General features: G+C 45.5%; 1 protein-coding gene across 1 annotated transcript in view; it reads left to right on the top strand.

The window, feature by feature from the left end:
- Positions 1-165: 165 nt before the first annotated feature.
- The window catches only part of LOC144102001 (BTB/POZ domain-containing protein 3-like), a 38,788-nt gene continuing 28,524 nt past the window's right edge, over positions 166-10,429 (top strand). Inside the window, exon 1 of the mRNA XM_077635245.1 lies at positions 166-291. Coding sequence (XP_077491371.1) covers positions 285-291 — 7 coding nt within the window. The 5' untranslated portion in view covers positions 166-284. The remainder of the gene's footprint in view (positions 292-10,429) is intronic.

Genomic DNA, 10,429 nt, shown 5'->3' with positions numbered 1-10,429 from the left:
ATCGGTGTCACAGGAGTTGAGAAGAATGGTAGGCCGTGCCCTGAGAAACGGAACAGGAGGAGGATTTTGGTATTGCTCAATAGTACCGAGAGTTGCATCAGGAAACTGCTGTCGTTCGACGCGGCGTTGAGTCGGTCGGCTCTGTTGAAGTGGCGTGGTGGCGTGCGCTGTCTGAGCGACGAGGAAGAATCGTATTTGTTCCGGCTCTTTCCTATTAGCGACATCGGTTTTATAGAGCAGATTTAGAGAAGAGGTGCCTGGGAACGTCCCGTGCTAAGGCAACAATGCCCTGTGAGTAACAGGCGTTTTCTCTTCGGATTTTCCCATGTGTTCTTTAATTGCTGTTCCGGCTGTTTGTTTCTGTCCTTTTCCCGATCAAATATAGGCCGAGGCAGCCAAATCTTAATAAAACGCTGGCTACCTAGTAGTAAACGCTCGTGACTGCAGGGTAATCAGTGGGGATGATAGATAAAATCACTTCTCTTATGAGATGTTTTCAATGAGTGCGCTGTAGTCGGGAAATCAGTTATGAGATGTTTTTGTTAGTGTGTAGTAGTCGTTGAAGCGGCAACGCCAGACAACTTTTCTTTATTCTCCTTGCCGGCGTTAAAAGAAGTTAGTGTGAGGTGACCGCGCTAGGCATTCGTTAGATCCCTAGGCTTTAAAAGGCCACTGACCATGGAGGAAAAAAAAAAACTAGGAGAGAGCATGACGTCAGGCACTCAGCCTCTGCAAGCCATGCATCCTCCTCTGATGCCGCTGCCGAGGACCCTTTCGCGCACTGAATCTTGGGAAATAGGCCCTCCACAGTTGCCAGATTGCCAACCACCTTGGATAGCGGTGCTTTTTAGTGAACGTCCGTGCTCCGCGATGTAGCGCAGCGAATGTCTTGCAGCTTCGGCGGAATGCGTACCGAGGCTGTGTGAAGGCTCCGCGTCTGAACACTTCTGTTGATTACGCTCTTGAGTTTTTTGGTGCACTGTAGAAAACTGCAGATAAACTTTTCATCAAGACGCGGTCTGTGCGCACGACGTCGTGATCTTGAGCCGGACAAGGTATGCGCACGACGCGGCAGTAGCGCCCTCAGCGGCGGTGGCGGCGCGTGCTCGACAAAGACTGGGGCCCGTGCCCCCCCCGTGTCCCCCACTCTGGCGCCAAACCATAGGGAGGCTATGGTCAAACATGACATGGCTCACAGATGGACGCGGAGACTGCTTTCTATTCGTAGTCACGCTACTCAAATCGGCGGCTGGACGGCGCGGCGTTGTGTGCCGCTACCGCTGCCCATGCTGGCGATATATACTGATCGATCGCCGGTGCGGTCAGCGCCGTGATGCTCGCCCGCTTCCTTGTGCTGCGTACGTTACCTTGTCCACATCCAATTTTCCTTTGCAAACATATTCGGCCGCAGCAGCAGCGGAATTACGAAAGCCGGACACATGCAAATTGAGTTTGGACCCGCCGGTAACAGGAATTTTGGTTAGGACTTATTATGCCACACACTGCACTTTTACTTATTGGAAAGAAATAATTATTGTTCCTTCTGGTAAATTGCTGGAAAATTGTAGTTCTACTTTACCACTGTTTCCTCGCATGCCTGGCTATGCTTTTTCATTGTGAACTACTAGAACTAATGTGACAGTCTTCAAAACTTAAAGTAGCACTTCACACGGCTCCACGATTCCAGGCAGGCAGCCAGTTCGCCGAACAGAGAATGTAGCACTGCTAGAAAAACAGTTATAAGCTGCTGTCTTACAGTCTATGACTGCTGCTAAATGTGATAAGGAGCACCAACCTAAGGTCGAGTCCCGCGCGCGAGTCAGCCCGACGACGATTAGGGTCGGGTATATTACTGTTGTAAGGGGTGTCAGTTCTGGTTCTGAGCAATACGGTTCGAGCACGGCGTTGCGGCCGCCGAGCCGAACATTCAACGGTAAAGGGATGTGAGTTGATTCTGATTCGGGGCATACGGCACGAGCACGGCGTTGTGCTGTTCAGCGCAACTGCCACGAATCTCGCTGCCAGCAATTCGGGTACCGCCGTAAAAGCGGTACAGAATTGGCACCGCACACGACGCCGCGCCGATCAGTACAGTATGTCCGGCCGCCGATTGGAGTAGTCGCCGAGCCGCCGCTGCCGCCACCGACGCTGAGCAGGTCGCGTCGTGCGCATACCTTTTCCGGTTTAAGGTCACGACGTCGTGCGCACAGAGCGAGTCTTTCATTACAGGGGCAAAGGGTTCGTCGCGGGCACTGCGCATTTGAACTACCGTTGCAGTACGCTAAGCGTGTACCGTACTCCAGTATCGACTTGAAGAGGCGTTTTCATGGTCTTGCTAGAAATACAAATTGCGCATGCCCGCTTTGAAAGTCGCTAGAATTCAGAATTTTTCCCAGCGGCGTGCGGCCGCGAACTGTGGTTCATAAAGAGAATGGAAAGCAATTCCATTCATCGTTATACACATAGACGGAGCGTTTATTTCAGCGCATGCTATAAGCGGAGAATAGGCGAAGAAAAAGAGCCTCTAAAAGAAGCGGCAGTGGCTTCCAGAGTGCTCACGGCGGTTGGACGTATTTAACGAGCGCTCCGGCGCGCTGCGCAAGATTCTATTTCTCGGGCAGACGGACTTCGGCCCGCCCATGGGCCCCTCGTTCTCCGCTACCCTCGGGCCAGAAGTCGCGCCGAATACGCTCGCGCACATACGCAGTTTCCCACGTGAAATGCAGCAGTAAAGTATTTCTCTCACTGTCGACAGTGAGCGCCGACAGCTCTACGTCTGGCTGCCTGTCCCTGCGCGGGGTCTCCCGGCCATCGGCGTTAGCTTGTTCGTCAATTTCGGAGCCGATGCTCGGAGTTGACGCGGTGCTGTGGGCTCACGCAGTTGCTTGAGAACTGGCTGCCCTTGTCAGAAGACGACTGCAGACACCGTCCTATAGAATAATGCAGCTTTCGTTACTGCGACCAGACAGGCGCTGCCATTAGTCACAGTAGCAAGCTTTTTGTTAGTGATTGTGGTGAGGCAGTTTCTGTTTGGAAAATGCGCGTATATGAAAACATTTATTCAAGTAAGCAGGTCATCTTACATGAGCCACTCATAGTAGCATAACTGCACAACGGCAAAAACCGATCATGGTACAAAATATTCACAAAGTGGACACATATATGCGACCAATCGAGATATTTATAAAAATATTTATACACACAATCAGGTCATCATACATGAGTTATACCTTGTAACATAACTGCAAAAGGGCAAGAACAAATCATATGCCACAAGATGTTCATAATGAGCAGAAAGACACGATTTATCGAAGCCAACGTGTGAATGTTCATCCAAACAGTCGGGTTAGCATCAACAGAACTCGTCTACACAGCATACACAGATTACAATATTAGTAATCTGCCAACACAATCAAAGGCCCCGAGTTCCGGTAAATAAACAGTTGGCATTGCTGCCCCTGACTTCTGTGCCATTTGACGCATCAATAGGTCTTTGTTAGGCCTTGCAAGGCTTTTCCAGCGTTGCGATGCCTTCATTGATAAGAATGCGGTTTTGGGTTAAGTCCTTGACCACGTCCTCTAGATGGACGACTTTGCGTGCAAGCCGGCGTCCGGAAGACTGCTGCAAAATTTTAATTTGCATTTTGCTTGCAGTTTGTAGTTTCGTTTGCCTCTTAACTTCGCTTCGCAGAAAAGCCTTTTCGGGAGTATCTTGTACGACCTGCAGCTGAAATTCAGTACAACACAAACTAAGCACTACCTCATCACACATTTCTAAGAAAAACATAAACAGTGGAATGCATTAGCTCATTTCATTTTTTAAAAATTCCATGGTACATCATGCAAATTTGTGGTCAGTTCAAATGTAACCAGTTTACATGCCTAATCCACTAGCATTCAAGTTTTTGTATAGGATATAATGTAATTTTATGCATGAAAGCAAATCAGGCAGCCCCATGGCAATGCTGTACAAAAACAAAAAATTTTCAGTTCATTGTGCTAGAACATAATTTGATATTGGCAACCGTTTCAATTGTACAAAAGTAATTCTTAGGAACAAAACGTATCCGAGCAAGGTAGTTTTTTACTTTCTAGAAGATTTTTTAGCTACATGGCTTGACAATTCATCTTGAAACAATTACAGGTGAAGTCCAAATAAAGCATGTATTGCGAAATATTAAAAATGCTCACATGGTGATGCTCAGTGTTTTTTATTGGGATAACACAAACTACATAAAGAATCAGTTATGTACAAAGCTCTCTGAGTCTGTGGGCTGTCATCAATCATGGAAAAAAGATTAGTTTCCAGCAACAAGTCTTTCTTATGCCTTCTTGCCATATCACATTGTGACGTTGATGGTATTTTAGCTTGCAAGGATGGAGGTGAAGAGGCATCCATACTTTCTTCATGCTGCCTTGAACTGCCTGGCTAGAAAAAAATGTCAACAGTGCATGTAAGCAAAGAAGTTTCTTCTGTAAAAGTAGTCAACTTAAGGTTCTCACTATAACTGGTGCAAAAACAGAAAAAAAACACTCAAACCGTGAAGTGCAATGAAGAAAATTAGATGTTACCTCTTTTTTTGAAAAAGTGAGCTTGCGATGCTCGTAAAACTTGAGCCTACCTTCATTGCTTTGTGTTTATGGTCAAATAGAATGTCACTTTTGGCATGTCATGGCACACTGATGGCATCACAAATATGGCATTGGCATAATACGTATAAAATCCTTTCTGAATTACACAAATTGTGATTTCCTGGCAGCACAGTTTGGGATGCAAGTAAGCCAAAACAAACTTTTAAAGAGAGCCGTAAAGGTATTCTCAACATATATATGTGCGAAATCACCTAATGATACCTAATAAATTCTCTCTTCAATGATTAAGGTATTTCACTGTTTTCAAAAGGACCGTTTTGCAACATTTGAACACCACTAAAATTTGCAGATAAGTATTCCCTCTAAGAACATTGTAAAGGCCTTTTGTGTACACCCAGTTCCAGTACAAAATATGGCCTGCAGCTATTTTCAGCATCTGCAGTTCTGCAGCCCTTCCATAATGCACATCAGAAGCTGCCTGTAAGGGTGCACACGAGAAATGAATCCTGTCCACTGCAGGTGTGAGTTTTTTTTTTTAAACAGCACTGCCTAGTGAGAGATTGAAAAAAAATCAACATATATACTGTATCATCTTGAGGTGCTTGCATCTCTCGATGAAAGGTGCTCATGGCTTCTGTTGTCAATGGCTCAGTGCTTTCTCTAAGAGAATGCTGGCAAAAAATAACACAACATCAAATATATTTTCTTCTAGCCTAAAGGGGAAGGCATTCTGTTGCTCAGTTTCAATAGGAGGAGTAAGAAAGCTGGTCTAATTTTCAGCGCTTGCCTAAGAATAAATGTACAATGTGTACGTTTGTCATCAAGAAAAGCCAATAGAAACGGTCACTTAATATATATTAAGTTCGCATTTTTCTTTTGTATTAAAAAATGCAGCCACAAATCAGCGGCTGTCTCTCAGCCTTACCATTGCAAAAAAAAAAAATCTTTTTTGCATCTGGCTATTCTTGAATGCAATTAATAAAAATTAAACCAAGTGCACAGAAAAGTGTATTTGCAGTCATACAACAGAAAGGATGGCCTTTTTGTTTTATCTCTCGGATGAATAAAAGCAGTGTGTATGTTCCACGACATTAGGAGTCCAGATGATCAAGCGGCAGTAAAGAACGGCATTTTTCGAAAAAGATATAGGTTACAAACGCCATTTTTGTAACGTTGCAAGAGCAATGGTTGCCCCTCTGAACTCCGCTATATTACTCAGCCAGCTTGGTAATTTCGTTTTTGAGGGCTGTTTGGCGTGTTATTTTCATATTTTACAGACTTGGTCATCTCTATTAATGGAGGAACTCTCTAGCACGCAAAGGCAAGCAGCTAGTCCAGCAAAAAGCAGAGGACCGGAGTGTATATACGTTCGCGCTCAGCCGAGACGTGGAAACCTGATACTGCGCACAATCTTGCTCCCTCTAAAACCACCACCTTAAGAGTCAAACGTTACCTCGCAGCAGAATGGCGGTGCCGCTGAAGATACATATATGTAAAGCAACATAAATGCGCCATACGTGCGCCTAGCTTTGACGTTGCCTGGCTAAGCGCTAGTTGCCGCAAATTTATTATGTGTATTTTGCGTATTGAAAAAATAACTATTTCACTATTTGCTTGATATAATCGTGGGCACAATTGAAGACGAACATGATAACTTAGATTCCACAAACCTGTGAAATTGACGGCACGGCTCTTTGTTTCAGCCGACCTGAAACCATAACATCCTCAGATTTGATGTGAATAGAGCAGACAGAGCCCCATTTCGATGGCGTCCAAGTTTCGTCGCGTTCCAGCGCTTCTCGCCAGAGTTCAGTTTAGGATCTTTTGGAAACCTGTTGTGGAAGGTGCAGCACCCATCAAGATATGTGAAATTGATTTGGCATTCAGATTAAGTAACGTCATTTTTGTCGAAAGCCAAACTAAAACGATTTTCGTATTCAACATTACATAGGCATGCCCTAGTCGGCAATAGTTTCGTTTCTCAAGGAATGAGCGCAGCGTATTTACTCACCGATGGAACGAAACCCCAGAACGGCTTTCTTCCGTGCGGCTCCTGCATCCCGGCACGCAGCATTTCATTGCGCAGCTCAGACAACCCAGCTGCACTTCGCGAAACACACGGGTGCACTGAGGCACTGGCCTCTCGGCACATACAAATCTCCAAGCTCCATGGCCTGTGTGCGCTTCTCAAATTTCGAGCACAGCCATGTTCGTCTGACGCAACACAGCGAGAGAACAAAACCGAAATCCGGCTAAGAACTACTGCTGCCTTATCACGTGTGGGCCTATTTCCCATGATTCTTTCCATTATATTTTTATGACTAGGCGTCAAGATTATGACGTCACGCTCCCTCGTAGTTTTTCTTCCTCCATGCCACTGACATCGAATGTTCTTGGCAACACGTACAATGGCTGTTCCGTTTGGCCTCAATGAGGTTTCTATAAGAGCAGTATTGACTGTAATGACGATGAGTTAGTGCGGTAAATGCCTTGCAGTCATTACGTTAGGTGATCCGCAAGTCGTATTATTACCGTCGAAAGTAGTGCACGGCGAGTTGACTTCCTGCTAGTCATAGGCGTGCATAGAGGGGAGTCAGGAGGGAGCAGTGGCCCTCCAATCGGCGTGAGGAAGGAGGACTCAAATTTTTCCCCTCTTGTTCCCAGCTAGCCAGAAGACTTTAAGAGGCACTGCCATGAACCTCGTCATCCCCTATGTAGAGACTTGTGCATGCCTATGGTGCCAATAAAACAAAGAGGGTCATGGCAGGGGTTCTAAGCACTGTATGTCACCCGATGCACAGTGCATGAAAGCGGACATGGGTCTTGTTTTCGAACGATTCTTCTGGGGCCATATATTCTGTAGGGATTCATTTTCGATTTCGAATCTATTGATCCTCTGGCATTGGTCACTTTTGCGGTGGTAGAGCCGCGGCTTTGAAGAGACTGCAGAACGCGCCCCGACCTTTGGCTCGATCACTGGGGCTATATCAGAGCGAATGAGAAGCAGTAATGGTGATCTTTTCATTACTTTATTTGTTGTGTTTTGATATTCTTTATTTTTAAAAACTCTTGGCCACCTAGGAGCTGTTTGTGCAAATAGGTAGGTCATGGCGGCGACAAATTTAGCTCTTTTACACAGTGTAATATGTGCGTTTCGTTCTTGCATTACTAGCATTATATTTGTCTTCCTCCGGTACTATCTCTGTTGACCGGCGACGTTATGATTATTGTGTTTAGCCGCTTGCTGCTTTGGTCTCATCCTGTCGTCACGCTGACGTGGCGCCAAATGGATATGGCTCCACATATAATATGGCCTCTGGCTTAACTCCTATTTGACCATGACGTTAATCGTGAGCGTTATGAAACGAATGTACTGTTAGAACACATAGGGCGACTGGATCTTTGACCGCACGGCTTTTTTAATATACAGAGTCCCTGTACTCCTGATATATCCTGGTCACCTGACGGATATTCCAGGTCCTCCCTTTGTCAGAAACACTAGCTCAATTAATGATTATTAAGCCTACATATCAGTTACAGGGATCTCATCTAATTTCGGGTAAAACAAACCATGTCAACCGGTTAATTGTTTTTACCAGCCATGATGCCTGTACAAGATACGCCGTTCCCATCCTAACATCATTCCCACCTCACACCTTCCTCCCCCTCACCGGGTCTTCTTCCTCGAAGGTGTGACCCTATTTAAACCCCACCCATGATGAACGCTTTGTCCAGACGAAGACAAGTCATCTCGTCGAAGCTTTGGCAAGCACCCTGAGGCTTTCCGCTCTGTTCACTTTGTGTCTCAAGGTTTAAGGCAGTATTCTGAAATTTATCTGTTTATTTATTTTACCCTCAAGGCCTGGGGAATTACAGAGGAGAATGGTTGAATGAGATAAATACAATACAGAAAAGACAACACCAAGCATACAAATTAATGATGGACATATACAACGGTGACTAATGTCGTTCTAAAATGAGTAATGTCTACAATGCTGGCAATCGATCCGGGAACGTGGTTCCAGTCTTTGGATGTTCGAGGAATGAAGGAGTTGCTGCATGTTTTTTTCCTGAGTGGAGCAATTCCAACCTTGTGTGCGTGGTCCAGACGAGATGAGATGTACGAAGGCGAAGGGATGAGCGCGCTACGAATCTTGGGACAAATATGAAAACTTTTATGGAATAAGCAAATTCAAGAAAATTTCCGACGAGAAGCTAATGAAGAAAGGTTTAACGTGCGTTTCATTGACGATATGCTAGCAGTACGATGGTAGTTATGCAGAATGAAACGGAGTCATTCTGGACAAGCTCCAGGGCATTAAATGGAAACGGCTCGCAACATTGGAAAATTAACATTCATTCCTTTGTGTGAACACATTTGGCCATCACATAAAAATTTCTTTCGAAACAAAAAATGTTCATCGCACCTCGATTACCATTCTTATCTGAACATGCCCATATATGGAGTGCAGGATGGAGGCAGTTTCTGGAGATCCTATGTTTGTTTGAAGTAACCTTTGGAACAAAGGTGGAGATGGACAGGGTTTTACAACACGCCTTTAATACGTAAAAAAACACATAACCAGACAGGCTACATACAAAAATCAAGAAGGCTATTCAATAAAACACGTGAACAAGGCTGCAGAACGATGGTAAATATATAAAATTAGAGAAAAGAAGGAAAAAGGAAAACAAATCAGGGAAAATTACCCAGAAGCTTGCTGAAGCACGACAGCAGTGCAATAAAAACTTTATCTGGCATTTGGGCGTCATAACAAGTGATGCTCAAAATAGCATATGCCGCACAATGAAACTAAGCCACATCCAGGTGTTGTACATAAACTGTGTTGATATCTCAGACAGCATGAACTTAAATAAATATTCAACGCACATTGTCTTCTTCTACAAACATGCGCCATATAGCTGAAAGGTTACTGGCACATCTCTGACACCCACGCAAACACAGACAAATGCAACATTACTGTCAAATATGGTAATTTTTCCTATAAATCAAAACTCTAGCAGCTTGTTTCCCTCTGGCCAACAGACGAGTGTGTTTCCTATGTTTACATTTTCATTCAGTTAAAACACTTGCATGTAAAGGGGAAAAAACAGCAGTTTGGTGTGTAGGTATTAGGTACGTGTCTCCTGCGATGTTAGCTATCGCTAATCCTCCGAACTGCACCAGGAAGTAAATCAGTTGTTCCTTCAAGATATTGCCCACTAGAAGCATGCCCCTCTGATGCTGCTATTTCTGCAATTTGACAAGGCAAAATACAAATTAGCACAATTATTTTCGTCTCTGCGACGTTCTTCCGCAGACATTTTGCGCGGAGGGTCTCCTAGTCCCCGTCGGGAAAACTGGAAGCGGCAACCTTTGGGGCGAAGGTTACTCACCGGCGACACGTCCAAGATCCTCCACCGCTGCACAGAAATGAGCGACCGCTTCTACGACGCACCGACGATCTCCAGCCCGATAACACACCTCGCCGCATCAAATATCCGCCGCAACGAAACCGCCTGGCGCCGCACCGCAGCCGTGAGCGGATTCCGCGACGTTCCCGTACACCTACGGCCACTACTGCTGATCTGAACATTTCAATCGACGGTACCGACGTTACCGCACTTTTGGACACCGGCGCCGACTGCTCGGTAATCATTGGACATATTGCCGCGACTCTGAAAAAGGTGACCACACCTTGGACGGACCCACAGCTTCGTACTGCCAGCGGTCATTTGATGACGTTGCGGTGTTCGCCCCAACTTTTGAGGAGCACCTTCGCCGCCTCGAAGTTGTGCTGCAAGCCATAAACTCTTCTGAGCTCACGTTAAAAAA

The sequence above is a fragment of the Amblyomma americanum genome, chromosome 8 (assembly GCF_052857255.1).
Source record: "Amblyomma americanum isolate KBUSLIRL-KWMA chromosome 8, ASM5285725v1, whole genome shotgun sequence".
Lineage (NCBI taxonomy): Eukaryota > Metazoa > Arthropoda > Arachnida > Ixodida > Ixodidae > Amblyomma > Amblyomma americanum.
The sequence above is the reverse complement of the archived record's forward strand: the minus strand, read 5'-3'. Positions and strand labels throughout refer to the sequence as shown.